This window comes from Suillus bovinus, assembly GCF_016758785.1.
Source record: "Suillus bovinus strain UH-Sbo-P2 chromosome Unknown EDB93scaffold_1, whole genome shotgun sequence".
In the NCBI taxonomy this organism is placed as follows: Eukaryota; Fungi; Basidiomycota; class Agaricomycetes; order Boletales; family Suillaceae; genus Suillus; species Suillus bovinus.
In genome coordinates this window covers 1,212,587-1,238,832 of record NW_024542057.1, presented here as the reverse complement: position 1 = coordinate 1,238,832, position 26,246 = coordinate 1,212,587, and the positions used below count along the sequence as shown (strand labels likewise).

The 26,246-nt window shown below is 48.9% G+C and overlaps 13 protein-coding genes across 13 annotated transcripts; 7 read left to right on the top strand and 6 right to left on the bottom strand.

Moving 5' to 3' along the window:
• Window positions 1-432: 432 nt before the first annotated feature.
• Window positions 433-2,532, bottom strand: EDB93DRAFT_1113223 (pyridoxal phosphate-dependent transferase). Its single transcript, XM_041448184.1, is given in 9 exon segments — window positions 433-587; window positions 598-1,018; window positions 1,067-1,302; window positions 1,349-1,566; window positions 1,612-1,672; window positions 1,723-1,787; window positions 1,838-2,063; window positions 2,113-2,127; window positions 2,177-2,532. 8 exon segments carry the CDS (start codon window positions 2,286-2,288, stop codon window positions 761-763), a joined length of 1,191 nt encoding a protein of 396 aa, XP_041313801.1. The 5' UTR covers window positions 2,289-2,532; the 3' UTR covers window positions 433-587; window positions 598-760.
• Window positions 2,533-2,585: 53 nt separating this feature from the next.
• EDB93DRAFT_1113222 (At2g23090 like protein) lies at window positions 2,586-3,473 on the top strand. The gene is made up of 4 exons (XM_041448183.1): window positions 2,586-2,712; window positions 2,770-2,895; window positions 2,951-2,973; window positions 3,050-3,473. The coding sequence occupies exons 1-4, from the start codon at window positions 2,704-2,706 to the stop codon at window positions 3,117-3,119; spliced, it is 228 nt and encodes a 75-aa protein (XP_041313800.1). The 5' UTR covers window positions 2,586-2,703; the 3' UTR covers window positions 3,120-3,473.
• On the bottom strand, window positions 3,103-3,857 carry EDB93DRAFT_37013 (Tim10/DDP family zinc finger-domain-containing protein). The gene is made up of 3 exons (XM_041456211.1): window positions 3,627-3,857; window positions 3,531-3,569; window positions 3,103-3,473 (listed from the first exon to the last, which is right to left on the bottom strand). The coding sequence occupies exons 1-3, from the start codon at window positions 3,701-3,703 to the stop codon at window positions 3,293-3,295; spliced, it is 297 nt and encodes a 98-aa protein (XP_041313799.1). The 5' UTR covers window positions 3,704-3,857; the 3' UTR covers window positions 3,103-3,292.
• Window positions 3,858-3,867: 10 nt separating this feature from the next.
• Window positions 3,868-6,907, top strand: EDB93DRAFT_1113216 (WD40 repeat-like protein). Its single transcript, XM_041448182.1, has 7 exons — window positions 3,868-4,168; window positions 4,218-4,385; window positions 4,438-4,853; window positions 4,907-5,030; window positions 5,082-5,756; window positions 5,813-6,232; window positions 6,282-6,907. The coding sequence occupies exons 1-7, from the start codon at window positions 3,923-3,925 to the stop codon at window positions 6,837-6,839; spliced, it is 2,607 nt and encodes an 868-aa protein (XP_041313798.1). The 5' UTR covers window positions 3,868-3,922; the 3' UTR covers window positions 6,840-6,907.
• On the bottom strand, window positions 6,908-8,124 carry EDB93DRAFT_1196898 (uncharacterized protein). The gene is made up of 6 exons (XM_041450895.1): window positions 7,838-8,124; window positions 7,704-7,782; window positions 7,528-7,648; window positions 7,464-7,476; window positions 7,279-7,404; window positions 6,908-7,223 (listed from the first exon to the last, which is right to left on the bottom strand). The coding sequence occupies exons 1-6, from the start codon at window positions 7,964-7,966 to the stop codon at window positions 7,062-7,064; spliced, it is 630 nt and encodes a 209-aa protein (XP_041313797.1). The 5' UTR covers window positions 7,967-8,124; the 3' UTR covers window positions 6,908-7,061.
• A 233-nt stretch (window positions 8,125-8,357) lies between these two features.
• EDB93DRAFT_1099450 (uncharacterized protein) lies at window positions 8,358-8,945 on the top strand (the record flags this gene model as incomplete). The annotated part of the gene is made up of 3 exons (XM_041446922.1): window positions 8,358-8,580; window positions 8,630-8,844; window positions 8,886-8,945. 3 exons carry the CDS (start codon window positions 8,358-8,360, stop codon window positions 8,943-8,945), a joined length of 498 nt encoding a protein of 165 aa, XP_041313796.1.
• Window positions 8,946-8,986: 41 nt separating this feature from the next.
• On the bottom strand, window positions 8,987-10,178 carry EDB93DRAFT_1113208 (peptidyl-tRNA hydrolase PTH2-domain-containing protein). The gene is made up of 8 exons (XM_041448181.1): window positions 10,148-10,178; window positions 9,850-10,085; window positions 9,745-9,797; window positions 9,691-9,696; window positions 9,586-9,634; window positions 9,505-9,530; window positions 9,350-9,451; window positions 8,987-9,287 (listed from the first exon to the last, which is right to left on the bottom strand). The coding sequence occupies exons 1-8, from the start codon at window positions 10,158-10,160 to the stop codon at window positions 9,209-9,211; spliced, it is 564 nt and encodes a 187-aa protein (XP_041313795.1). The 5' UTR covers window positions 10,161-10,178; the 3' UTR covers window positions 8,987-9,208.
• A 14-nt stretch (window positions 10,179-10,192) lies between these two features.
• EDB93DRAFT_1113202 (P-loop containing nucleoside triphosphate hydrolase protein) lies at window positions 10,193-12,367 on the top strand. Its single transcript, XM_041448180.1, has 6 exons — window positions 10,193-10,608; window positions 10,664-10,863; window positions 10,920-11,037; window positions 11,090-11,391; window positions 11,437-11,766; window positions 11,820-12,367. Exons 1-6 carry the CDS (start codon window positions 10,335-10,337, stop codon window positions 12,273-12,275), a joined length of 1,680 nt encoding a protein of 559 aa, XP_041313794.1. The 5' UTR covers window positions 10,193-10,334; the 3' UTR covers window positions 12,276-12,367.
• Window positions 12,368-12,451: 84 nt separating this feature from the next.
• Window positions 12,452-13,974, top strand: EDB93DRAFT_1196891 (uncharacterized protein). The gene is made up of 8 exons (XM_041450894.1): window positions 12,452-12,579; window positions 12,675-12,777; window positions 12,842-12,884; window positions 12,950-12,962; window positions 13,013-13,060; window positions 13,114-13,168; window positions 13,214-13,372; window positions 13,423-13,974. Exons 1-8 carry the CDS (start codon window positions 12,565-12,567, stop codon window positions 13,734-13,736), a joined length of 750 nt encoding a protein of 249 aa, XP_041313793.1. The 5' UTR covers window positions 12,452-12,564; the 3' UTR covers window positions 13,737-13,974.
• On the top strand, window positions 13,975-14,267 carry EDB93DRAFT_1113191 (uncharacterized protein; the record flags this gene model as incomplete). The annotated part of the gene is made up of 1 exon (XM_041448179.1): window positions 13,975-14,267. A coding segment is annotated over one exon (258 nt), but the record flags the coding sequence as incomplete, so codon positions are not given.
• A 260-nt stretch (window positions 14,268-14,527) lies between these two features.
• On the bottom strand, window positions 14,528-15,561 carry EDB93DRAFT_1073334 (uncharacterized protein; the record flags this gene model as incomplete). Its single annotated transcript, XM_041445009.1, has 2 exons — window positions 14,528-14,974; window positions 15,034-15,561. Coding segments are annotated over 2 exons (975 nt in total), but the record flags the coding sequence as incomplete, so codon positions are not given.
• A 7,301-nt stretch (window positions 15,562-22,862) lies between these two features.
• Window positions 22,863-24,022, bottom strand: EDB93DRAFT_36717 (uncharacterized protein). The gene has a single exon (XM_041456204.1). It carries the CDS (start codon window positions 23,902-23,904, stop codon window positions 23,098-23,100), a length of 807 nt encoding a protein of 268 aa, XP_041313790.1. The 5' UTR covers window positions 23,905-24,022; the 3' UTR covers window positions 22,863-23,097.
• A 1,086-nt stretch (window positions 24,023-25,108) lies between these two features.
• On the top strand, window positions 25,109-25,348 carry EDB93DRAFT_1041500 (uncharacterized protein; the record flags this gene model as incomplete). Its single annotated transcript, XM_041444565.1, has 1 exon — window positions 25,109-25,348. A coding segment is annotated over one exon (240 nt), but the record flags the coding sequence as incomplete, so codon positions are not given.
• Between the last annotated feature and the right edge of the window lie 898 nt (window positions 25,349-26,246).

The window sequence follows — 26,246 nt, the reverse complement described above, 5'->3', positions numbered from 1 at the left end:
CCTACTTAGTCAATATTGGATAATGAACTTGAACATTACCGTTTAATTTCCTTTATGTTGGTACAGACTCGGAAATCAGAGAACGATTCATCTGCTATCGTGGTGCATGGCCCCCACAGATACTATGGCCAGTCACAACAATATTATTGATACTGCTAAACATGACATAGGTGCTATCTAGCAGTAAGTTAGTATGGTTTTGCTGTTGCAGTTGTATTGATGGCTTACATATATCTTGAAGCACCGCCTGTGCTGGCCTTACCCCAGTGTTGGACTACATGTTGATTGTGACACCAACACATATGCTCGCCTCACCCCAATCACGTGTAATGAAAGAGAGTTTGCAAACTTAGCCACTGGCGCTTAAGCTAGTAAGCTTTAAGGCTGGTCTATTTTCGAGTAAATAAACATAAACACAATAGGTAGACGTACGATGAACGGCTTAGTTTTAACAGTTTACTAGTGGATGTATCCCAATTTTAGGCCTATCATCAAGTGTATTGGATCATTTCCGGCTTGGTGATACAGATATTAGTATTTTCATTTGAAAGGTTGAAAATCAACTAAATAATTTAGAGGTGATTGGTTCCTACTAGTACGCAGTGAAGCTCATGTGTCATGACGTGATGAACAGTTTGTAGCTATACTGGTATCGATTTTATAAACGGGTCACCGGGGATGGGTATCCTACACCTCATTCGAAATTGCTAGTACACTGCTGATTAACAAGGACAGCAGGCGTCACACTTGATGTGTTGAATCATGTAGAGGGTCTCGTAGTCTTGACGTACAAGTTCTTCATCCCGTCTGAGTCCGCTGGTAAGGGAACAGTATCTGCTTGGACCTTCTCCTCCTTCAGAGTTTTGATCAATGACAAGAAATCTTCCACTGCCTCGGGGGACGTTTGGATATGTACCACTAGACGAGAGCCCATAAGACTAATGGGATGCGGTAATGCAGCCGCACGTTCTATGATTTCCCAGTACTCGACACCGATGGTGGAGGGATCATAAAAGACCTATTTCGCACCATAAGTTAAGATCTGGAAACAATCAATGGGACTTACCATGCAAGTCTCTGCAGGACTCGATATGCCGACCTGAAGCTCTTCTAAACCAGCTTGTAGGCGCTTTGCTAGAGCATGAACCCTAGGAAGGAGAGAGAAATTATGGGTGAGTGCATAAGCGACCGATCCAGCGATAACACCAATCTGGCGCATCCCCCCGCCAAAAATCTTCCGGAACCAGCGCGCTTTCTGTATAAATGCCTTTGAACCGACGAGACATGTCCCCACAGGGGCACCTGCAGCGAGTCAGTCTCTACTCGTAGGTACAATGCCGATACCGACCTAGACCCTTGCTGAAGCACAAACTGACTGAGTCAAATGGTGCGCAGAGTTCATCGATAGGTGTCTGAGTTTCAGCGGCGACATGCCACAGACGTGCACCATCAAGATGCATCAGTATGCCATTCTTGTGAGCAAAATCAGCGATCTCAATTATGTCGCTTTGCGGCATGATCGTGCCATTCAGCGTATTTTCCAGGCAAATGATTCGCGTCGGTGCACTGACGACCATTGAGAAAAATCCTTGACATGCGGAACCTCCATACCTGTGTATGTCAGAGCCGAACACTACATGAGGTTCGATGTCCTTCAGAGTCAAATGGTGCCCTGCACAAATGTTAATAATAGAGTGTGCGACCGCATAATCATGTGCATGCCATTTTTAGGTGTCAAAGCGTTCTGGAGAGCACCCGAGTGGATTGCCGCGCCGCCAGCCTCGTAACTAGGGCAAGTCAGCCACCAGGTCACGATGGACGAAGCAACGGCCCGAACTTATTGATATGCGCCCGGACGTCACAAATGATGGAATTGGGAGGCTGTTGGAGATGCGTGCGGATAGCAAGCTGGTTGCCCATGGTCCCGCTGCTTACGAAGAGAGCAGCTTCCTTCCCTGTGAGTTTAGCGATGTGTGCCTCAAGGGCAATCGTAGATGGCTCGTTGAAGACGTCATCACCGATTGAAGCCTGTGTGGCGTACGCGAACATCTCCTTCGTGGGCACTGAACGATGTTCTATTCAGGCAAATTGCAATGAAAGTGGAGAACACACCTGTAATAGTATCGGCTACCGTTTCTTCAGTTAAATAAATTCTCCATTCTCCATTTGAACTTACATATAAAACTCCTGGAAACTTCTTCCAGTTGTCTCGCATTGTCGCGCTGCTGAGTAGGAGTGATGATGTCTACTTTGACCTGCTCAATGATCGCCGCCAGTTTAGGATCCATTTTGAAGAGGGAAGGTGGTATGCGGGAAGAGAAGTGAAGGTTATGATGGCAAGAGTGTCGCACCCTGGACACTATTCTGATGGGCCAGGCTTGGGGAAGAACGACTCGAGTCTGGTTGCAATGACTCCGCTTGGTCGAACTTGAAACTTGTTATTTATTATCCGCATATATGTCTCTCGGGACTCCGCTTACCAACACTGGTGCGAAACCAGGCCTAGGCCATGGCCATGATTCTACGATAAACGAGATAACGGAGATAAGAATATTTAAGTCCATCAGACGACTTACGTAAACCATGTGTTTGTCCTGTTGTCGAGCTCCACCCGCAAAGTTATACCAGTTCTGTTTCGCTTTTCTTTCCTGACTTTCCGTACCAGCTCTCGGTCTCCGTTTTTTTCAGTATCTTAGCTTGACCATGGGAAACGTGGGTCATCTCCAGTTTGCAGGAATGAGTGATCTTAGCCCACTAACAAGCCTCCAGGGCGCCAAAGCTGCACAAAAGCGTGAACGCAATGCTTCAAAAAACGCAGACAAAGGGCCTACAAGTAGGACCAAGGTTAATGAAGCGGCAAAGAACATTGTTTGCCAGACTTGCAGACAGACCTTTGTAAGTCATTGGTCATAAATTCTGCCTATCACTCTAATCGATTCCATCATCTCAGTTGCTCACCACCCGTGCACCAGCGTAAGTGTCCTTTTTCATCAAATGAGAATATGGGGAGAAGCATTTTGTACTGATAGTGTACATGCATGCATTTCAGGCTAGAGGAGCACGCCCAGAACAGACACTCAAAGACATTGGCGGAATGTTTCCCAAACTTTACCAAGTAGGATGCGTCCGATACATGTTTGTCTAATGGGTGGGATGTGAATGGTTGTGCACCAATGCATTACGTTGTAGAACAAGTTAAAACTCTGAAGAAAGAGTAAGCGAGGTGAGAAAGAAAAAGTCAAGTGACTAACTCACATCATAACTATCCATAAATGTCCTCGCCTGGTGATGCTCATAGCGAGAAGCTTGTTGAACCCGTAGCCTGTGCACTTGCTCCCGCGCTCTGCATCTTTTCTCCGACCTTCTTGTTAACTTCGAAGAACTTTGCCACACATCTATCAATGCAGACGCTCTCGCCCTTGTTGAGGTCTCCTTCGGCATAGCGAGGACTGATGCACTTGGCATGACATGAACTACACCCCGCGTGAAATAAGTCAAGGCCACATAAATTGTGAAAAACTGTCACGGACGAAACAATACGGTTAAATACGTCTGATACCATGTCGATTCTATGGCCTGAGAGTCAGCTGCAATAGTTTGGGGGAATTTCACGGGAGCTCACGCACTCGTTTATGGCCATTTCAACGCGTTCATGGTTGACACCGCCGGCTGGTGAAGGGCCACCACGTCCAAGGAAAGACATATTAGCAAAGAACAAGAAATTCAAGTGAAATCGAAAGCAAGAATTTTGGAGGACTCAGAGGTTCAAGTAAATCACGAAAATGTATAAGGAGCAAAATATGAAGCGTGGCCACGTGGTTGAAAGGATGCATCCAAGAAAGGCAATGAAGAAAAATGTACAAGGTCGAGGCATATCCAACAACCAGACCAAGTTGACAGAAGGAAGACTGAGGCTCGCGCCATGGCAAAACCTGTCGCTGTCCACCGTTGTAGATTTGTCGACTATGCGCCATCGCCGATCACAGCTCTCGCGTTTCCTCCGCTACCATTACCATCTCTCAAAGGTAAGAAACGGGAAAGGCATTCACTAGTGAAAGATAAGTTCGGCACACTTGGTGTCGGCCATGCCAATGGCAACATCGACCTTCTCGAGTGGACTGCAGAGGAGGGAGAGATCCAGGCACCTCAAGCTTGGCAACTGCGCAAGGTGAGCACTTTGTGTTGTTATTTGATACAATAATTGAAGTTGCATTTAGACTCTTCCAGGTCCATGCCCATCAAAAGTAGATTCGCTAGCTTTTACTCTACGCTATCCGGACATATTTCCATCTGACACCGTACCTTCGTGCTCTGATCTTCGTCTCTTCAGCTCAGGTGGTGGGTCTGAACTGCTGGAATGGAACATATCTCACAGCTGTGTTCGCGTACGATGCTCTTACTTTTTATAGTCAGCACCAAACTCACATTGAACTATAGAGAACTATTAGCTCCCAGGGAGGTGCCATCTGGAGCATCGCAGCTAATCCTGCCTCAACACTACTTGCCCTGGGTTGCGAAGATGGGTCTGTTCGCTTGCTATCCCTAGTTGCGGATACTTTGCAGCATCACAGGCGATTCGATCGCATAAAAAGTCGCATACTGAGCATTGCTTGGGGTCCGCCAAAACCTCGAGCGCCAAAACAGCGGACGGCGAAGAAGACTGACAATGGAACGGATAGTGATGAAGACAGCGATGACGATGAAGACGAATGGACAGACACATGGCTCGTCACTGGTGGCTCAGATAGCAGCTTGCGGAAGTGGGATATCGCTACTGGCAGATCGACTGACCGTATGGGGACAGACAAGGTGAAGGGTGAACGGACACTTGTCTGGACAGTCGGCGTGCTTGCGTGAGTGCACGCGCAAAATGCTTCATGTTTTCGACTCAACCAATTTGACGCAGCGATGGGACCATTGTTTCTGGGGATTCTTTGGGTACAGTAAAGTTCTGGGACTCCATGACTTGCACGCAAACCTGCAGCTATCCGGCGCACGGAGCTGACGTGCTTTGCCTTGCAATTGGTCCCGTAAGTTTATTGATACGATATTCTTCTGTGACTAAACTTGCCGTATTACAGGAAGGCACATCCGTATTCACCTCTGGTGTTGACCAAAAAATTGTGTTGTTCTCATATGTTCCCACCGGTCCAGAAAATTCTTCTTCTGTGTTGTCCTCCGCCCCAGCGCGATGGATTCAGTCTGGCTCACGTCGTGTGCACTCTCACGACGTCCGGTCTCTTGCGGTCTGGCCACCTTACTCCCCCATACCCCTTTCTTACAAGCAAAAGCCCTCTGCAAATGTGACATACGTCGCACCTGTCCTAGCTTCTGGAGGCCTGGACATGTCTATTGCCCTCACGCCTGCGCTACCAGCCAACATGACTTCATCTGCCATTGCTCCTCGCATTGTCAACCCTCTCACAACAAGAGTCACCGCGACTTTCGAGGATTCATACTATCGTCGCATCGCATACACCTCAGGAATGTGTATTTCTCGCAGAGCGCGCCTTGTGGCAAGCATGCATGAGACAGGCGTCAATATATGGCGAGTTCTAGGCATTCCAGACTCGGATGTGATCGTGGATGGCGTTGATCCATCAACTGATCCTGAAACGCGGACTTCTTGGGAAAAAGTTCTCGAGATGGATCTCAACGTGCGCACAAATATCATTGCCAGCGCGTTGTCCGATGATGGGCGTTGGCTTGTCGTGTCCGACCTGTACGAGGCCAAGCTTTTCCAGCTCAGCCTCAATGTGAGCAGTGCAGAAATTAATCATGTAGATGTTTTACCTAATTTACCTTACTTCAGCCTGCTGGTGTCCTCAAAGCGAACCGGGTGCGGACATTTGCATCAATATTGGAGAATCGAATCAATGTTCAAAGCTCTCAAAATCCTGTCTCGACCGGTGGATCATCATTTACATTCACCCCAGACTCCTCAAAATTGATCATGGCCTCTGCAATAACGTCGCTCATCCTCGTTATCGATCTCAGCTCGGAAGCGCCCAGCGTACTTCGGACATTCAATCAACATTGCAACGCTGGGTCGATCACAAGTGGTAGAGTAGTGCGAGGAATTAATAAAGGAATCTCAGATGAGGGCGAACAGTCGGTTGGTGGTATAGATTCTGTTGCTATCATGAAGATGGCAGTGAGTCCTGACGGCCAGTGGTTGGCCACATCCGACGACCTTTGCCGAATATTCATCTTCAATCTCGATTCCATACAAGTGAGTTTGATTCATTGCCAAAATGTAGCGTAGAGCTGATCTGTGCTAGTACCACACTACTTTGCCGTCGCTTCCTCTCCCACCCAGCGTCCTGGTTTTCCTCCCTAACAACCCGCAAATCCTCCTTGCCGTTCTCCCCAACAACACAATCCACATCTTCCACGTAGAACTCGGCGAAGTGCCATCATGGGGACGGGAGTTCAACTCTCGTCTTCCAACGCAGTTCCTCAGCGCCCCGGATCCAGTTATCGGAGTCGCGTTTGAACCCCTTCCTTCCCCGTCTGATGATGAAATGACGGGTATCGCACCTCCCTCAACCAAGCCCAAGGAAGCTATCTTTTGGGGGTCCTCGTGGCTTTGCAAGCTCGAATTGGACTGGGAAGGCAAGTACACTGGCCAGTCACGGAAACGCCGCAGGCAGACCGGCCCGGTCGCAGTAGGAGAAATGGCTAGTGAAAGGAAGTTGCGGATGGTGACGAATTATCGCCCCATCTTGGCACTCGATTTCCTTGGGCCTGGGGAACTGGTGTTGGTGGAACGGCCGCTGGCAGATGTGCTGGTAAAATTGCCCCCAGCATTCTTTAAGCCGAAATATGGGCAGACTTAAAATCCAGTACATCTGGCGATGCTTGTACCCAAAATGTACCCTAAGCGTGATATGCTACAATATGCAATGAATAGCATTGGAACGTGTGCGACTACATCTCAGAAATATAACAAGGAGCAGGTAAAGACAACATTAGGTCAGATATGAAAATGATGATGAGATCTATGTACAATGTGAACGTGATATTACCCAGGATTTACCGATAACCAGTTTTGGAGTCGTCTAACACACTGTTGCTTGCAGTGCTGCTTCTCTATCTTGCCTTTCGTCTACCCTGTGTGGTGGCTTGGCATTCAATGTGGACAAGTATAACGTCCAGAAGACACCACAGGTGGACTGGAAAGGTATTCTATATGGCAGTGGCATGTATCGGAAATTAATCATCTGTGAGAAACCAAGTTCAACATCAACGAACAGTTACTAGTGTCCTTGAACTTACTTGCGCTATAGGCCAAACCTTCCAGTTGGTTAGAAGAGCGGGAGTAAACATGTCAGTATATTTTTGGTGTATTTGCCTGGGACTTCGACATTCCATCACACCCATGGAGCCTATAAACAACACGAGCTATGTAGCACGCGTATGAGCCCATGCTTCAATGTAGCGATCAAAAATCTGATTCTTACCCCAATCGGTGCCCTAGCGATCAAGGCGTCAGCCTACGACGACATCGAATGATGAAAGTCTCACATTATTAGTTGGTCGGCAGCCACCCGTTTTGAAAGAGCTCTGAAACTGATGGGCTGAATTCTCCATGCTCGAAGAGGAAATCGTCTCTCCAAGAACAAATTCCACCTGCCGAGTAGAGGACCTCGCAAGCAAATGATTCAAGGTTTACTCCGATTATCGAAATGCACATGACTTACTCATGCCGCTTCCAAGACAAAAGAAACGCAGTGTACGTGCTGGATCCCAACCGGGTCTGGGCTCATGATCTTTAACAAGCTAGGGGTCCATCATGAGTTGCCCAAGAATGAGATAGAAGATTGAGTATACTCACGATATTCTGCGAAATCTGGGCAACGATATCACCAAGAGCATTCAAGGTTCCGCCAGTGACAGCGAGAGTATAATTCGGGTAAGTATGGTATGCATACTGATAGGCGCGGGCGATAGTGAGAGTGGCCATACAAGACAATGAGGGAGTGCGGCAGGGATAAAAGAAAACTTGAATGGTAGTGGTTATGAGACAAGCTCTAAGTGAGGCCGGCGATGGTGTTCTCTCCACTCATTTTCGCACTTACGAACGACAGCGGAAACTGTGACGCAAATCAAATTGTGTTCCAGAAGTTTCCCTTTTTTGACAGATGAATAGGTGGCTGTAAACACTTTTTAGACAGAAATCAAACCACGTGACCCAGTCGCGTCTGTTGGTCACTTGTTTGTTTTGGTCAACCGCCCGTGCAGACCCATAAATACCCCGCCGTATACATTTCATCTAGTTAATCCCCTCTTGACCGCCAACTTCCACTACCTTTTTCCGTTCATCATCTTACCTTTCACCCGCTGCCCAAGCCATCATGCATTTCTACAATACCATTATCGCTCTCACCGCTCTCACTGCCAGCGTCAGAGCCCTACCACCTCGCAAAGTCACATCGCGCAATGCAATCGGTAACGTTATGACAGGTACAGGCGGGCTAGCACCTGGCGGGTCGATCAACGGTGCAAGCCCAAACTGTACAGACCCCTTAGCGTTGGGGAATTTTATATGCGATGGCGGTCTCGTAAACATCGCATCAAGTAAGGGAGGCAATTACCCTTGTATCCCGCCATCTGACTCTCCATCTAGACAACGCTGGAGCAGGAGGGGAGGGAAGCTCAGGTTCGGCAGCCATCCAAAAGGTCGGGTCAAAAAAGTTTAGGACATCAAAGTTCAAGGGCATCAAGGGCGCCCCCGCAGAGAACGTGTCCACCGGAACGGGTGGAATAGCACCAGGTGGCTCTGTCAACGATATCCCCGGCAGTCTCATCAACATTGGCTCAAGTAAGGTCCACAATATCTTGGTCAGCAATGCTGAGATCTGACACGGTTCGTGCCTTTATAGATAATGCAGGAAACGGCGGGACGGGAACGAGCGGTGACGTACTATGAGCGTGAAAAGTAATGAGGAAGCCTCCACAACCTAGACGCACAACCTAGACTTACGAAGCATAGACAACATGCACAATAACTACTCATCTGTATTATTTCGCACTGCACTATTCTCATATTCCAACGAATCTAGTTGACTGGGCGATGCAGGCGTACAATTGACATCAGCATATTGTACAACGTGTAAATAAGAAGCCCGCCGGAATTATAAAAGCTTCAGGTGACCTGTCACCTGATCGACGAGATCTATGGGGGCTGCAAAGAATCTCAGTGTGATTACCACGAAGAGCGACTTGCCCTACCGGGACCAATACCAAGAACAGTGCGGGAACCTGCCGCGATCTGTGTACGACCACTGCATTGAGAGAAAGGATCAGCGAACACGCATGATGATGTATGTTCGAAAGGAATACTTACGCGTCCAGTATTGATCGAGCGCAGAGATTGAGACTTTTGGCGATTGCTTCGAGTTCAAGGAGCTCGTCCTCTGACGAACATTTGAGAGCAATTTTAGCTTGACTGAAATACAGTGTTTGATGAGTGAAGGGCAAGCGAGTTTTTCCAGCACATACCCAATCCTCTCCCAATGCTGTATGAGCTGTATACAGCACAACTCAATGACCAGGTTGAAAGGATGATGATTTGAATCATACCGCAGGATTTGTCCTTGATAATGCCTTGTAGCATGCGAGTGTTGCGTGTCTGAAAGTTATTGGACCATCCAACATAGTCTGCCGCGTCGCATCATAAGCACTCACCCACATCTAAACAATCATTATCAATTGACCTGAGGACAGACGTGTGGTGCTTACTGTGCAGCAATTTTCCCAGTGGTCATTTTGAGATCTGTTCGCACGACTAAGACCTTCAGAAGTCGAAGTCAGCAAGTGAAGTCTCCATGAGATGCCAGCTCATACCAATTTGCAAGGTTGCACGAAGCCTGCCTTGACCGCGCTAAGATCCCCGTCTGCAAGTGCATCATCCTCTTCTTCACTGTCTACCTCTAGTTCGGCCTTGGGTGGTTCCTTGTCCTTGGGTTCTGACTCCGGTGGTATAGGTTGAGCGGCAGGTGCGACGTCCTGAGTGCCTAGTCGTAACCCAAGATAGTAGCCCAATCCTAATGCAACTCCTGCGACCACCACATGTGATACTGCTATAGTGATGCGGTTACGGTATAAGTCGTGATGTTCTGATGTCTTATGTCCGATTACTTGCCTGACGGAGACATCGATACCAAAGAGTTGTCGGAGTTTGCCGAGAGTAGCTTTTTCGAAATCTTTGATCGACGCACATAACACTTCGTCGCTTGCAGGTTCTAGGTCTCTTCCCATTTTTATATCCAACAAATCTATTACATTCAAACTTTTGAATATCTACTCACTGAAATCAGTGAATCACAGCTATGGCAGGGGACTCTACCGCATCATCTGCGGACCCTCAGCAAGATGTCTCTGACCGCGAACCGTTCTCGTCACTTGAGCTCTCAGAGCCAACAAACAAAGCCCTTGCAGATATGGGCTTCACCACAATGACTCCCGTACAAGCCAAAGCTATACCACCTCTCCTCGCAGGAAAAGATGTCCTAGGTGCGGCACGCACAGGATCAGGAAAGACGCTCGCATTCCTCATACCTGCGGTTGAGCTGCTACATCGGATGAAGTTCAAACCTAGAAATGGTGCGTTCTGCTTTTACTTTATCCTACGAGGAAGCTGAATAATTGTTTATGATAGGTACTGGAATTATTATCGTTTCTCCCACACGAGAACTGGCGCTGCAAATATTTGGGGTCGCAAAAGACCTCATGGCACATCACTCGCAGACCTTTGGTATCGTTATCGGTGGTGCAAATAGGAGAGCCGAAGCCGAGAAGCTGGAGAAAGGTGTTAATTTGATTGTTGCAACCCCTGGTCGGCTGCTAGATCATCTTGAGGCACGTCCTCAAAAACTCGCAGATACTAGATTGATGTATTGACTTTGTTTCTGTAGAACACAAAAGGGTTTGTTTTCCGAAATCTTAAAGCCTTGGTGATAGACGAAGCGGATCGAATATTGGAGATCGGTTTCGAGGAGGAAATGAAGAAGATAATAAAAATTCTTCCAAATGGTTCGCTCTTACAACTTCCCACCCATTTGCATAGAACTGAATTGCAGCATAGATGACCGACAGTCCATGCTCTTTTCGGCCACTCAAACTACAAAAGTCCAAGACCTCGCGCGAATATCTCTTCGTCCCGGGCCTCTGCACGTCGATGTCGACAAAGAAGAAGCGACAAGCACCGTCTCAACACTTTCACAAGGATATGTTGTTTGCCCCTCTGACCGCCGCTTCCTCCTTCTCTTCACTTTCCTCAGAAAAAACCTGAAGAAGAAAATTATTGTGTTCTTCTCGAGTTGCAATTCGGTCAAGTACCACGGTGAACTGCTAAATTACATCGATGTGCCTGTGCTCGACTTACATGTATGTTCTAATCCATCCATATTTCCCTGTCATAGACTGACGCAGTACGTCACAGGGCAAGCAAAAACAACAAAACGGACAAACACATTCTTCGAGTTCATAAATGCCGAATCTGGAATCTTACTATGCACGGACGTCGCAGCCCGTGGCCTCGATATTCCACGGGTGGACTGGATCGTTCAGTTTGATCCCCCAGATGACCCACGGGACTACATTCATCGTGTGGGTCGAACTGCGCGTGCTGGTAAGGTCGGGAAGAGCTTGATGTTCCTGCTAGAAAGTGAACTTGGCTTCCTGCGGTACCTCAAAGAAGCAAAGGTTCCGCTGAATGAATTTACGTTTCCCACGGACCGTGTTGCGAATGTGCAGAGTCAGGTGGGCGCTCCAGGGCTTTGTGATATGAATGAATTGATCACCTTTGTACATAGCTGGAGAAACTTCTGCAAAATAACTACTTTTTGCACCAGTCGGCAAGGGATGGTTTCCGATCGTATCTGCAAGCATATGCATCGTATTCGCTGAAGAAAATATTTGACATTAATGCACTGGACCTTGCAAAGGTAGGGAAAGCATTCGGGTTCGCTGTTCCCCCACGCGTGAATGTCAATATCGGTGGGGGGAAACCTGTTACTAGTGGTAAAAAGCGGCAGAGACATGAGGTGGATGCAGATGACGAAGAGTGGGAGGACATGCCACTGGGTGGTGGTGCAGAAAGCGCAGATGAGGTTATGGAAGAGGAGGAGTCCCAGCGGAATAAGCCGCGGAGAAAAGGGAAAGAACGGCGGGTTGAGACTTTGGGCAAGAAAGCAGTTGAAAAGGAGATGTATCGGAAAGGAAAGGAAAGGAAGAGAGCAAAGGCGTCTGGACAACAATGGAGCGGATGATATTTGAGACGGTTTTTGACGTGATGCTATGTCTACTACTTTTTTTGCATTGGCGTAATATTACAGCCATTGGGACGCAGGTCCAACTTGAAGTATTAACGTTTTAACCCCGGAAACCGGAAGCATCCATAAGCGCCTACATCATGATTGTGTAAAGCAGTATGTTTGCGCCTGCCCTAAATTGAACACCAGGCGTAAGCCTGACATCTCCGACCACACATCTGCTGCCAGCTCAAAATTTCTTCTTCGACTACTCCTTTCACTCACTCAGTGTTCTACTCCAAGTATAATGGCAACTACGCAGGTCAGTCTTCTCATTTGACAACAAACTGTTCTGACGACGTTGGCTTAACGCACTTTTGCTTCCGTTGTTTAACTCTCTATCCAAACTCTCAATAGCACTATCTTTGGGCGGGTGGACACTTTTTGCTCCTTCTCTCAGGATTCCGTTATCTTTTAGCATGGATTATGTTCAAGAGCGTCTCGTCCTGGTGGTACAAGGGTGCGCAGCTCGTTGCTCAACTTTCAAAGGCTCATTCTTACCAACCCCTCTACAATTCTTACAGCTAGCTTCCTTGGCGCCCTAACATCCTATTTTATTGTTTGCCAGTGAGTGCTTTCGGCGTGCCAACCAACGTGATGATAGCGTGTTGATGTGAATGCTGCGTGTTCAGGAAGGCGCTTGGTGTGAGTTCATGACGTAATGCACAGCGTGTTTTACTGAAGCGTGCTTGTAGACTCCCCAGCCGAGCATGGCGTATGTCAGGAAGGCCCTCGCGGATGAGGTAGGCTATTTTGTCTTTCCTTTCGAACTCCTGAGGATAACCGGTGCGCGCAGAACGTGCAATACTTTTTGTTGGCTATCTTCTGGTGGACTTCCAGGCCGGTCACTAGTAGGTTTTATCGTTGGAGTTGGCACAGGTGCTAATGAAGCGCAGTCGCATTGTTACCTTACTTCGTGTTTTCCCTTTTCCATGCGCTGACGTTCACTCGTACGACCTTGATGCCTCAGTTCTTGCCTCCTGGCCCACCGCTTGCTGCTGGAGGACCACCTCAGCCTCATCCCCTGGCGAAGAAGCTCCACCTTTGGGTCAAGGGTAAGATCCCAAGTTCATTCAGTTAACTTTGCAAGTGACACGTCATCCAGCTAACTATGACACTGCCATGCGCGTCGTGGCCATAACCGAGCTCGTCATCTTTGCGCGTGTTCTTTTCGGGGCGCTTTTGTTCCGCAACTCGCTCATGATGCCGTTGGTGTTTGCCAACTTCCTCCATCAGCGCTACTTCCACTCGCAATTCACGCGTGATGCAATTACGCTTGCGGATAAACGTATCACGAATCTCACGAATCACCCTTCGCTTCCACCAGCAGTGGGTCAAGTGTGGGTGCGCATGCGGGAGCTGGTTGCCAGGTGGGGCGGCAGTGCCGTCGTTGAGCCTGCTGCCGCTAGGAGGGATTAATGATCGGGGCGTGAATGCGGATGAGAAATGTTGGGTTCTTGGGAAAGGACATGAGGTAGTTCGCCGAGGCATTTCCCACTTACTACACATATGCAATGCTCTCTATCATCTTTTTTTGCACTAAAGTATAATGATAGATTATTATTAGGACGAGGTGCTTGGCAATGACGCTGATGACCACTACTCCACTGACTAAAAAGGGGTCCACTGCGAGAATCCATCTAAATATTGTAACTTGACCATCACCGAGCTACTCATGGCGACGAATTATTTCTGCGTTGACAAACTTTGGGCAGTCCTTGGCTGCCATCGGGGTGTCGTTGTTCTATTCTGTGCTAGCTGTGTTCCAAGCCGTCTTTGCGCTTGTTCAAAGCACGATTGAGAGCATACTGAAGCTGGGACAGAGCATCACTACTCTCGTGCTGGAGTTGTTCCAGGGAGTGTTCGGGTTCGTTTTTGGTATGTCATGCTCCCTTGCAGTGAGCAGGCAACTGATATACCTTTACTAGCAAATTTCTTTGCAATTTTGGTCATCGGTGGAGCGTACTACTTGTACACACTCAGACAGCAGGGAAAGGGACCAAAGGTGCTGCAGAAGAGGAGGAGGTAATCGAAGAGAATCCTAGGTTTTGTACATCATGAATACGACCGCTATAGTTGTCGCTACCCCTGTCCATTTGTGTCTACCCAAGACTACTATACCTGTACTTACTACGGATTGGTCATCCAAAAGGCGTGTAGTAAACCAAGGAACATCCAACTTTATGTAAAGCATAGTCCAGTCGGAGACCTCATATAGGTACAAGATCGGTCAACAAACTCATGTAAAAAATGAATCCCAAAGAAGCAGACCCAGCCAACGCCAACGCTCCGAACCAAGCAGCTTTGGTTTGATTGAAGTCTAAACCATCGGGCAAGACAATAACATATGCACGTTGGGCCCCTCTCCCCAACACGCTCGAGTCGCAGTAACAATTATCATAGACACTCGTGAACTGCAGCATCCCTGTCGCAATTATCCAGATTGCATTGACGATTGCCATCAATTTCCCTCCCCATCTCAAAAGGTTCGATGATACCTTTACGAGACTGATAGTGGTGGATAAGAAAGGACTCCTAGGTCTGTCTGAGTATGAGGATGCGTAGTGCGACAAGACGCTCGACATGACGAGCATCGCCCATATTATCGTTGCCAATGCGCCATAGACGAGGTAAGCGAGAGATCTACAACCAAAGCCCTGTCGTGTACCGCTAATCAGCAACAGGCGCAGATAACCGCATATCGAATGATGCTTACCACAGTCGGAGTAAAATATACAGCTAGTATCGCAGATCCAGTTGTTGCCCATTGCAAAGCTAGGGGTAGCAGCGAGGCCACGAACATGCGAAAGAACATACCTGTAGCCCAGGGGCTCCGTACCGCATATAGAGGAAGTCTGCAGTAAGCATCGACTTCGGATGCGTTTCCCATCCTATTGTCGTGCTCAATAAAATTCCTTCTATTTGTGTTCTTCCATGTAGCACCAATCATGACCGGTCTGTGTACTCTGGCATTGTTGGAGGCTATTCGAAAAGCATCGAAGATATCCTCCGCCGACCGAGACCATGAAATGGCCCTGGCGTAGTTATAGACGGGCGGAGTCAACATTTCGTCGGGAGACGAAGGATTTTCCATATTGGTATCAATGGACACTGCTCGCCTTTCCGAAAGATCTGACGCCTTTACAACATCTCCATCATGGGTAGCTGCAAATGCCATTGCATCTGCGTTGTCCATGGCCTTTCTAACGCGTGTATAATCGCATTTTGGGGACAGTTGCAGCCAACTATAAGGCTGACGTTGAGTTCGAGGAGGGAATCGCTGAGAGAGGACGTTCTTTAAGGAGGGACGACTGTTTTTAGTTTTGGGGGGACGAAGACTTATATTTTCATGCAATCTACAAGGTGTGTTTAAGAATGTGAGGCGCTAAGGGTCCTCGGGTATACCTAAGCCGAATGATTAGGTGAAAACGTTGACGGAAAGTGAGTGGCGGCGATCCTGACAGGGTAGAACCAGCGGGAGCGAAGGAGAGTACGAAAGTATAGTATGAGTGGTGGTTTTAGACAGTGCGGTTAGCACAGAAATGACGAGAAGTTTGACTGTTCTTGGTACGGCGAAGTAGAACGAGGGATGGTGACGAAAGAAAGGTGTCAGAATGTTGGTAATGGCAAGGGTATCGTGTGGCGACAACTGAATGGTCGTGCTGAATGTCGTCAAGTAGTGAGATAATGAAGGTAAGAAGAAAAGATTGTATCCGCGTGACTCGGATGGGAAGCGTGGTGCTTCTTCGCATCAGTACGTCACGTGGCTGACGGGACATGTGTCCGTGTGTCTCATTGTAAAGTTATAGTCGGGGCGTAAAGGATATGAATCCTTACATCCCCTCCTTACTTTGAATATCGACCGCCCTCGGTCGATCTCCCAACAATATAGCTAAAATATGCGTAATAAGATAGAATAATTTGAGTGAAACGAGAGAGGAAGAGAAGAAAGGAAAAAAAATGAATAGAACGCATCTAGGATTGCTCATCGTTAATTCCTGCGAGAGCTTGCGGGTCGAAGAATTGTGTGACTTCGATGGAGGTGGAGGAGCGCGGGTGGTAAGGGATAATGCGAAAGGCTGCAAACTTCAGCTTGGAAAGTGTGCCGTCAATTTCTGCGAGGCGGTAAGAGCCTCCTTGAGAGCGGGAGACAACAACCATTGGTCCGAAATATCTGGGCTTGCATTTAGCATTAGACGCTGCCTCAATTTTCTTGTTGAGCACTAGAACGAGTGCGCCAGGGTGGAAGTCGTAGTCGTTGATGACGTTTGCGAATTGTTTCTCGAATTGACGGATAGACGAGAAGCGGCTGTGGAGGATCCTTTGGTGCATGAGTGCAAGGTCCTCGTCCCGTTTTGCGAGCTGGCGAGTGCGATAAGCGATGAGGTCTGATGTTGAGGTCAGATTGGAGATGTCGGGCAAAAGGAAGGTGGAATGAGTGATATCGAAGGGAAGAAGCGGCTCAACACCGTGTGCCATGAAAAACGGCGTGTGTCCCGTAGCTTTTCGTGTAGTAACGCGATCTGCCCAGAAGGTATGGGGCGCTAGAGATGGCCATTGGGTGATGTCTCCGTTACAAGCTTTTACGAGAGAATCGCGTATAGTGCAATGCGATCGTTCAACTATTCCGTTGGCTCTTGAATTGTAGGCAGAGATGCGAATGTGCCGGATACCGTATTTTGCTGCTAACCACTCCAAAGCTGCGACGAAGGGCGTTCCATTATCAGTGACTATTTCCTCGACTCCTCCCCATCTGCACAAGACTTCTTCGAACAAGAAAGCACCCAAAGTGCGGCCGTTTTCCTTTCTCAACATCCTCCATTCTGGCCATCCAGATAGGGAGCAGCGCGCCTGTACGATGTAGGAGAAGCCTTGTGCTGTGGGCATGTGCATAGTATCAGTGTAGGCTTTGCGGAATAGTGGCGCGGGAATAGAGACAGTAGGGGGAATAACAACTTTTTCGACTGATCGAAGCTGACATTGATGGCAAGTTTGGATGTACCAAGCGACGTGCTTGTCAAGCGAAGGCCACCAAAATCTGTCCATGATGGTGCGTCGTGTGGCGTAGATGCCTTTATGACCGAGCTTATCGTGGGTATCCATCAGAATGTGAGCGCGGTTCGAGCCGAAGAGAACGAGCTGATGGCGTCCAGTAGATTGCTTGCGCCAGAGACAGTCTCCTTTGGCGAAAAAACTGTGGGCCCGTTTGATGAGGCGAGTGCGATCAGCAGTCGATATTGTCGAAGGGAATGAGAGCGATTGGAGGTAGGAAAGGATGATGAGGAGATCCTGGTCACGCTGACGTGTGGTGTCATCTGTAGGAAGGTTGAAGTCAGCACTGTTCCGTAGCGCTGCGAGATTGAAAACAAGTCGGCTGTCGTCCTTTGTTCCTCCAAAAATTTCTTCTAAGTCTCCTTCAGCCCAAATAGCGCATCCCAGAACCTCATCTAACCAATCCTCTATCTCCTCGGATGTCTCCTGGAGTCCGTCGTCATCTTCTGGCGTTGGTCGTCGTCGAGAAAGACCGTCAGGCCCGAGGTGTTTGGTTCCTGGTACGTGGCGTAGTTTGAAATGAAAAAGAGAGATTCCAGCTAACCAGCGGTTCATGGCCGCATTCGGCTGAATGTCCGGATTACTAATCATCCCCTTGATGTACTTGGCGTCTACTTCAACAGTGAACGTTTTGAGGCCGATAAGCCATACTTTGGCTGCGCGAAGTGCGCGAAAAAGGCCGTAGAGCTCGATTTTCGCTTGGGAGTAACGAGCTTCGCGTTCATTCCAAGTGATGGACCCATATCGCGATGGGTAACGTTTTCCGTTAGTGACCTGCGATAAGATCCAACCGCAGGCTATGTAGGATGAGTCGACAGATAGGATGACTTCGTCTTGTGAGGAGTAATTGATCGGGCGGATAGCGGAAGAGGTAGAAACAGCATGCTTGACCGTTTCCATGGCTTCTTGGGTGACGGAATCCCAGATGAAAGGTACATTAGCGCGAGTAAGATTAGTGAGTGGACAGGTGATGTGGGCATAGTCTCTAATCCAATTGCGGACGGTACCTGCGGTTCCGAGAAAGCCTCGTACTTCGGTTTTCGTCGTGCAGGGAGGCCAGTGCATGATTTTTGAGACCTTCGTCTCGTCGGGAATACGTCCTTCATATGTGCAACACTGTCCAACTACAACAACCTCGGGAACGCAAAGAAATAATTTCTTTGCGGATACTGTGGCTCCTGCGTGTCGAAGACGATGCAAAACCCTGTTGACGTCCACACAGTGTTCCCAAACGAATCGTCTGATACCGGAGTTCTCAGAAATGAACTCGTAAGACCCATCAGGTAACTCGTAATGTGTGCAGGGTCCAAGGACGTTAACGTCGTCCTGAAAATTCGGTGCTAGCTCAATCTCATCTTGTAAGATAAAGGCAACGTCGTTCTGAAATACCGCTGGTGAGTCAGTCCAGCCTTGAGGAAGGACGGTGAGTCGATAAGTGCCGAGGGGGGTTTGAAACGTCGTGATGTCGCGTGATTCCTCTGCTAGGGCTCGATGATCAAACCCTACAAATAAATCCATCATTGAGTAAATTGAACGGCCGGCGCATTGTTCAGCAAAGAGCTCGATGTACGGCATCGTTGCAGCGTCCTTAACCGTGATGGAGTTTAGCTGCTGGAGGTCGTGGACGATTCTGACTGCTCCGCTCTTCTTTGCGACGCAAAACCAGCGAGACTGATAGGATGAGTTGGATGGCTCATAGACACCGGAGGCTATTTTTGACTTGATGAGCGTGATTACTTCCTTCTTAATACCTGGCGGAATAGGTGGCTGACGGTGTACCCATGGTACGTGCTCGATGGTAGGAATGACAACGGGAGGGAAGTAATCGTCCCGGAAGCGTCCCTTTTCCGTCTCGTCCCAAGCGAGAGCAAGCTCGTTGTTCATTAGGACGTGGGCCGCGAGTTTCCGTTCTTCGAGAAGGAGAAACTCGTTCTTGAAAATTCCGAGCTCGTCCATGCGTTCTTGAGTGAGACGAGTGCCAGGTGTGAATGCTGGAGGGATAGGGAAAAGGATGGGAAGTGAAAGGAGCGGGTCTTCTGGAAACTTGCGGATGATTCGCGCATGCTCAGGCATCGTGGTAGCGACGGGTTTGACTTTATTGGCGACCTTCTTGTAGGCAAAAGTGCGACGGACTGGGTCGATATCGAAATGCGCCTGGAGAAGAAACTCAGCGAAGGAGGAAAAGACGAGACGAGATTTGGGGGTAGCATGGTATATATCCGTCGAGCTGGTAGATTTGATAGCATGGTAAATGTTCGTCGAGCTGGTTGGCTGGATGTGCGGGACAGGTAGAGTTAAGGAAGGCGACTGATGAAGGAGGGGAGGTGCGAATACCGAGGCCGTTAAGGCGAGAGAAGGATGAGCCCAAGGGCGAGGTGTCGTTGCAACGATTCGGACCTTGCTGGAATCTGTGGGGTCATGCACCGTGATGTGTACTCCGTTGATATCTTCAGTTTTTGACAGCCGTACCAGCCGCTGCCAAGGCCGTCCTAGAAGTAAGCGATAGGGCGCGTCGGGAACCACATACGCGTGAGCCCAAGTCTTAATTCCCTCGACATCAATTTCTAACATCTCTAGACATCCTGCTAATTCCTGTGATCCTCCATTGGCAGTTTGCATGCGCATTCGTACGTCTGGATTGATTGGGGCGTTGGTCTTCCTCCATACGTCCTCCCGAATAACGACAATTTCCGATCCCTCATCCAACAATCCTAGCTCTGAGTGCGTCCCGTTTAGCGTTATTCGTATTTCTCGCAGAGGTGTGGCATGCTCGACCGATATTGGAGAGGGTGCAGCTAACGTGTTGGTGGATAGTGTGGAGGCTGGTGTGGGAACTCGATGTGTACGTGAGTGTTCGACGGCTTCTTTCCTTAAGTCCGGACTAATCGACAATAGGTCCGATATTGTTAGTTGCGGAATGGGCGTACTTAGGATGGTCTCGTAGATGCGTCGAGCTGCGTCAGGTGAGGCTGCCTTGGACTCATACTTGTACGCTGGCCCTTTCTTCGTGTCCGTATCATTCGTTTTTGCAGGATCCGGGGAGGCGGGTTTTGAGAGAGGCGAAGGAAGGGTAGTTCTCGGAACGGAGGTGCTGTCCACGACAGACGCGGCTCTGGACTTGGACCTGGTTATGGCCAGTACGTTTGCCTCTTCGTTCTCTTCTTCGACCATCACTATTACTGCGTGATTGCCAGCGACTGGTTCGCACTGGATAAAATACGAGTCGGATATGAAGGCAGAGGAGGGAATTTCCGTGGAGGCTGGGCGGAGTGGTCTCGACTCGGTTTGTTTGGACGGGAATGGAATTAGCTCCTGTAGCAGGTGTCGCGTTTGGTGTCGCCGAATACCTTGAATCAATAGCTTGCTTGAACGTTTCATTTCCGAATCGTCGTAAACGGGACCTATCCGGGAAGGCAAAGTACTGGCCGTCTCTAATGATCCGTCCTGCCCGTAAGTATTCTCCCGCTACCGAACACGTTCGCATGACATGAGCTCCTCCGCAGAAGAAGCAAGTGGCGTTGGAAGGGTAGGTGGGAGATGACGAAAGTGATGGAAGGGGGAGGTATGATAGTGGCGTTTGAGTTGATACGGCGTTGACAAGCTGCCGTGACTTAGGGGATGCCCATCCGTGAATAGCTGCAGGGGCTAAGCATGCGAGACGCGTATAGCACCCAGAGTATGCTGCGTCGCCTATATCCAGTCCGTGCATTTTACGAGCCAGGGCTTCGACCTCGTCGAAGTTGTCTTTGGGAGGGATGGGTGGTGTGAATGCTACGCGCCTTGTGTGGACTTCCTTTCTAACATCTTTTCTCTCCTCTTCCTCGTCTGAATCCCAGGTTTGTCGCAATGGTCGAACCTTCTGCGTGCGCCCGTCTCTCATCAGCTTGATGCGAGAGGCGATAGGTTCGTTCAAATCTGCATCGAACGCGTCATCAGAGAGCACAAACCGTCCTGCTTCGACGACCTTCTCGAAGTTAGTAGCTTCGTTGCGGGTATAGTTTGCCTCAGTGTGTTGCAGTCGTTGCGCTATTGCTATTCGAGCGGAATGGGGAAGACCTTGCCAAAAGTAACGATCTCGCTCGCGTTCCGAGATTTTGGAGTTAGCTACTAGCCACACTGCTATAGGACGGAATTGACGATAGTACTGCACTAGTTCCGTTTCGGTAGAAACGTCTGATTCCGCCGTATTGAGAATGACTCGTTCGAGATCTCGAATGGTGTATCTTGCACCTTTGGCCGCTCCCGGATATTGTCCGATAATGTTCGCTTTGAAGATGCTGAAATCCCTGCTCTCATACCCCGTGAGCGTGACCCAGAACCTCTTGGTCTCGAGGTTGACGTATCGAACTATCATTTTGCATTTGTCGGTATCGGTGAGTCCGCAGGACGAGGCTAAGTCTTCGAACAGTTCTAAAAACTCTAGTAAGTCGGACGTCTCCCCACTAAAGGACGGGGCTTTGCTAGAGCCTGGTCCTGGCATTGCGGATATTCCCTTCATGTTTGTCGACATGGTGGACGTAGGTTTCGACGAAAGTGGTTTTTGGATATGATGAGAAGTAGTAGGGTGTTGGACTACCGTGGGTGCTGGTTGAGCTGGTGCGGGTAGCAACTCGTTTGAAATGAACTGAGGTTTCGGAATGAGGGGAACGGCTGTAGGGAGGGCGGCCGTCGGGGTGTTATGGAGTTGCGGAGGTACAGAAGGATGTTTTGGGGTTTCGGGGTCAAAGGTCGCGGGTCTAAGAACGAATGTGGTTTGAGAAGGAAGGGGCGGAAATAGAACGTTAAAATATGGTAACTGGCTTATGGTATCGTCTTCGGAGATAGAGGATTCGGATGGAACGTCTGATGTATCTATGTTCTGCCTTGAGTTGTTGATACGGGTTGGAGTTCGATAAGCGTCGATTTGATTGGGGGGAGTCTGAGCGGTCGTTGCTTGGAGATAGTAATGCGGGTAGGCGGTGGTGATGGTATTGGCGCGGGTTCTGGTCTTCTTTGGGGCAGAGGTGTTTTTCAGGAGAGCCAGCGCAGTTGGCTGTTGGAGACGGATCTGCGCGTTTGGATGATAATACTTAGTAATTGTGAAGGGTTTTTTTTTTTTGGTCAAAAGAGTGAGAGTTCGATAAATCGAACAAGGGGTGCAAGGGCAGCTCGAAAGCAATTCCCTCGCGGTGGGCTCCAAATATATAAGGCTGACGTTGAGTTCGAGGAGGGAATCGCTGAGAGAGGACGTTCTTTAAGGAGGGACGACTGTTTTTAGTTTTGGGGGGACGAAGACTTATATTTTCATGCAATCTACAAGGTGTGTTTAAGAATGTGAGGCGCTAAGGGTCCTCGGGTATACCTAAGCCGAATGATTAGGTGAAAACGTTGACGGAAAGTGAGTGGCGGCGATCCTGACAGGGTAGAACCAGCGGGAGCGAAGGAGAGTACGAAAGTATAGTATGAGTGGTGGTTTTAGACAGTGCGGTTAGCACAGAAATGACGAGAAGTTTGACTGTTCTTGGTACGGCGAAGTAGAACGAGGGATGGTGACGAAAGAAAGGTGTCAGAATGTTGGTAATGGCAAGGGTATCGTGTGGCGACAACTGAATGGTCGTGCTGAATGTCGTCAAGTAGTGAGATAATGAAGGTAAGAAGAAAAGATTGTATCCGCGTGACTCGGATGGGAAGCGTGGTGCTTCTTCGCATCAGTACGTCACGTGGCTGACGGGACATGTGTCCGTGTGTCTCATTGTAAAGTTATAGTCGGGGCGTAAAGGATATGAATCCTTACACAACCTATAACGATTGGGATAAGCCACAACCACACCGATCCTGTCCCTTGACCGTTGGTATTGATATTGGAGGGGACGTCCGATAGCGAGCTGGCGACGGTCAGCAGGTAGGCGACAACAACCCACGCAATGGATGTCACAGATGCGATGGACCAGGTATGAGTGTAGTCGAGAAAATCGGCGATGGTCGGCCACCAGTCATCATTGTGTGGCAGGGCAACGAGAGAGCTCAGCAGGGAGTCTTCATTTGTTATTCTCAGTGGACTTTGTTGAAGGCTTATAAGGATGCGGACAGCGTCTTTAGTGTTAGGGAAAGATAGGTCTTCGAACCGACGACTGATCCAATTGGCGTTGAGAATGGTGATAATCATGGAGTAACCAGCGAGAACTGGTGAACCGACTGTGAGGATGGCAGACATGAGATTGTCAACTCTATGTCTTGCACCGAAAGGCAGCTGAGAAATGAGGGCAAGGTAAGGCAATAGCCAGGCGCCGAACTGCTGTGATATGTTTGCCCAGGTGGGATTCTGTGTTCCAGAGCCGCAGTACGTGTAACACGTATGGTAGGTTAATCCCACTGCAGTCATGTCTGATGACAGGACATTTTCACCGTTTACATTGACAAATCCAGATGGATGGGAACTGTTGTTTGAATTGTTTCTGAGATTGATGAAGCAATCGGTGATATTAATGCTGTATGCGCCTCTAAGGAATGGGAGCATCAGTAAGACAAATAGGATCTCTGAGAGAATAGTGAGCATAAATCATTACGAGCTATCAGACTCACTATTTGTATCGGGCATGAACAAAGTTGACCTGCATCAATAGGGCGGAGTGCACTCAGGAATATATATGAAGGAGGTTCCTATGTAGATTTGTTGGTGTGCATTCGAGCACTAGTCGCTATCAGTTGGGGAAGCATTTTACTCGATACAGGAAGATAACGGGTGACTCAACCTGTACTGATAAGCGAGTGAGGAAGCACATGATGAACAAATGATCGTTGTACAAGGCTGTTGCCTTTGCCAGGGTAGAGTCGGATTCTTCCGTGGCCTCGATACTGACTATGTAGTAAGGCGCAGCGCTGCAGTGTCATGCCACGGCATCAATCAGCTTCTGGCGCAATCGGACGAAGAGATCACTGAAAAACTGGCGCAGGTACGGCACTACGGCGGATATATCCGCGGCCAGGTGGTGTTCGGTACGTGCTGATCTCTCTAAGTAGCGCCTTCCAACAATCACTGTCTGAAGCCTGGGTGTGGATTAGGTATTAATGATCCAGTATTACTGAAGCACAGCCTGATTTACCTGGACAACTTGGCTTTTGCACTCGTAATGACCAGTGCAAACCTAATAAGGCCATCTCTTTGCACGTAGAAGCGCTGGGCCTGTTGGGCACAAATATCGTGACACCTCATTGGACAACCTCCTCGTTCGTTTCGACCAACGCCATGGCACTGACATCGTGCCCCACCTGAGTTTGTCGATACAAAGTCCAAACCAAACGCTCGTCTTGGTTTAATAGTCTGGATGGCGATTAATAGCGGGTAACAAGCAGTGATAGCAAGACAGACCTGTACTGGTGAGCAAATAAAGAAGCACCTGGTGCTGTACAGGCGGCAAACCGTGATGGGAGTGCATCATGCAGTGTCTAGAGGTCTGCTTCCATCGAGTCAGATTCTGATTATAGTTACATTCAAATGAATTCGAGGCTCGCATCGATCAGCTTCGAGTGCGATCGGACGAAAAGTGGCCGCCAAGATCGCTGAACTTGAAACTGGCAGAACCGCGGCGGATTTATCCGTGGCTAGGTGTACCCATTTTGTCCAGAGTCAGGCCCCAGCTACCGCCTTCCAAAGCCCGGGCGTTGACGACTTTCTGCCAGTAGAAGGGCGGTATTAATGATCCATGAAGGCATACCTGCTCATACGTATCCTTCTCATGCTCAACATGCTTACTCCCGACGATCTCACCAATGACGACGAATATGGCGACTTGTACGAGGACGTCAAAGAAGAATTCTCCAAATACAGGAATGTCGAAGATCTGCGCATTCCCCGGCCGGTCAAGAAAGACAAATCGAAATGGGCTCCTGGAGAGCCTGGACAGCAGACTGCAATTGAAGCTGCGGGTGTTGGCCGTGTGTATGTCAAGTATGTTGATGCCGAAGGTGCACAGACAGGTCTCAAGGCGCTTGCTGGACGCTCTATCATCGCTACAGTCTTGAACGAGGACAGTCAAACGACGCCCCCACTTAACCCGATTTTTGCCCCTCAGCCAGATGCTCCTCCTCCGCTCCCCACCTCTTGATTAATCACTCCTTTTTGGAGTCGGAAGTGGTTATCTAGTTGCTCAGTCGTATGTACGTCCTGTGCTGTTTCTGATGTCGTTCCGTACGGATGCTTTGATTTCAGGCAAATGAAGTGCCTCATGGCAATATGATAATTACTCCAGTGTTGCCCAAGGGTCCCCACTTTGACGATTTGCCAATCTCTTTATTCCGTTTGTCCATCTCGGATCCTTGAGTTTCCATTTTTTACTCAAGCCTTTAGAAAGGATTCAATCACAATACATGAGCGGATGGCATGCGCTGCCACATGTGGACGGCACGCATTGTCAATGACATGTATCCTGTCGAAGAATGCCACCGCTTGGCTGATAGGTGTCTCTTATCTTATTCGTAACGCTGGTACCATATCACACAGATATTAACTAGCAAAAGCGTAATCGCAAGGGGCTTATGGATCTCTCTTCACTCGTAGTCGACAGGAGGTCAGTGCCGTGTCACATCACTAGGAATGATGTCTCAGCAGAAGCAGAAAATTATAGTTGGCTGCGAGCATCAGGGTGAACGGCTATCGCAATAAGCTCATGGTTTGCCTTTAGTGTGCGCCTCGACCGTCATCGGCTATCTTGTCAGCTCACCCTTCCACCACACGGCTGCTTCGGCGGGACTACTTTTGACATGATAGCGGCCTCACAACACTATGTTTACCAGGATTCCGCGTGGGCTGCTGTAGACTCGTGCGCTAAAAGAGCTGGGAACGGTACACCTGTGGAGGGCGGCCACTCCAGGGCATTTGCGGCTGGAGGCGCGGAAGGA

Excerpts from the sequence above, each read along its gene's own strand:
- EDB93DRAFT_1113223 (XM_041448184.1), bottom strand. The coding sequence starts at position 2,288 with ATGGATCCTAAACTGGCGGCGATCATTGAGCAGGTCAAAGTAGACATC. Across the intron at positions 1,567-1,611 it reads TTCGGCTCTGACATACACAG|TGCACCGACGCGAATCATTT; the intron begins GTATGGAGGTTC and ends AATGGTCGTCAG. Across the intron at positions 1,019-1,066 it reads GTCCTGCAGAGACTTGCATG|GTCTTTTATGATCCCTCCAC; the intron begins GTAAGTCCCATT and ends GGTGCGAAATAG.
- EDB93DRAFT_1113222 (XM_041448183.1), top strand. Across the intron at positions 2,896-2,950 it reads AGACTTGCAGACAGACCTTT|TTGCTCACCACCCGTGCACC; the intron begins GTAAGTCATTGG and ends CCATCATCTCAG. Across the intron at positions 2,974-3,049 it reads CTCACCACCCGTGCACCAGC|GCTAGAGGAGCACGCCCAGA; the intron begins GTAAGTGTCCTT and ends CATGCATTTCAG.
- EDB93DRAFT_37013 (XM_041456211.1), bottom strand. The coding sequence starts at position 3,703 with ATGTCTTTCCTTGGACGTGGTGGCCCTTCACCAGCCGGCGGTGTCAAC. Across the intron at positions 3,570-3,626 it reads GTTGAAATGGCCATAAACGA|AATCGACATGGTATCAGACG; the intron begins GTGCGTGAGCTC and ends CTCAGGCCATAG. Across the intron at positions 3,474-3,530 it reads GTATTTAACCGTATTGTTTC|TTCATGTCATGCCAAGTGCA; the intron begins GTCCGTGACAGT and ends CGCGGGGTGTAG.
- EDB93DRAFT_1113216 (XM_041448182.1), top strand. The coding sequence starts at position 3,923 with ATGGCAAAACCTGTCGCTGTCCACCGTTGTAGATTTGTCGACTATGCG. Across the intron at positions 4,386-4,437 it reads TATCTCACAGCTGTGTTCGC|AGAACTATTAGCTCCCAGGG; the intron begins GTACGATGCTCT and ends ATTGAACTATAG. Across the intron at positions 5,031-5,081 it reads TTTGCCTTGCAATTGGTCCC|GAAGGCACATCCGTATTCAC; the intron begins GTAAGTTTATTG and ends GCCGTATTACAG.
- EDB93DRAFT_1196898 (XM_041450895.1), bottom strand. The coding sequence starts at position 7,966 with ATGGCCACTCTCACTATCGCCCGCGCCTATCAGTATGCATACCATACT. Across the intron at positions 7,649-7,703 it reads TTGTCTTGGAAGCGGCATGA|GTCCTCTACTCGGCAGGTGG; the intron begins GTAAGTCATGTG and ends TTTGCTTGCGAG. Across the intron at positions 7,224-7,278 it reads AGGTTTGGCCTATAGCGCAA|ATGATTAATTTCCGATACAT; the intron begins GTAAGTTCAAGG and ends GGTTTCTCACAG.
- EDB93DRAFT_1113208 (XM_041448181.1), bottom strand. Across the intron at positions 9,531-9,585 it reads TATCAAGGACAAATCCTGCG|CTCATACAGCATTGGGAGAG; the intron begins GTATGATTCAAA and ends TGCTGTATACAG. Across the intron at positions 9,288-9,349 it reads GCTCGATCAATACTGGACGC|TGGTCGTACACAGATCGCGG; the intron begins GTAAGTATTCCT and ends CTCTCAATGCAG.
- EDB93DRAFT_1113202 (XM_041448180.1), top strand. The coding sequence starts at position 10,335 with ATGGCAGGGGACTCTACCGCATCATCTGCGGACCCTCAGCAAGATGTC. Across the intron at positions 10,609-10,663 it reads GAAGTTCAAACCTAGAAATG|GTACTGGAATTATTATCGTT; the intron begins GTGCGTTCTGCT and ends TGTTTATGATAG. Across the intron at positions 11,392-11,436 it reads TGCCTGTGCTCGACTTACAT|TACGTCACAGGGCAAGCAAA; the intron begins GTATGTTCTAAT and ends AGACTGACGCAG.
- EDB93DRAFT_1196891 (XM_041450894.1), top strand. Across the intron at positions 13,061-13,113 it reads GGAAGGCCCTCGCGGATGAG|AACGTGCAATACTTTTTGTT; the intron begins GTAGGCTATTTT and ends CGGTGCGCGCAG. Across the intron at positions 13,169-13,213 it reads GACTTCCAGGCCGGTCACTA|TCGCATTGTTACCTTACTTC; the intron begins GTAGGTTTTATC and ends AATGAAGCGCAG.
- EDB93DRAFT_36717 (XM_041456204.1), bottom strand. The coding sequence starts at position 23,904 with ATGCTCACTATTCTCTCAGAGATCCTATTTGTCTTACTGATGCTCCCA.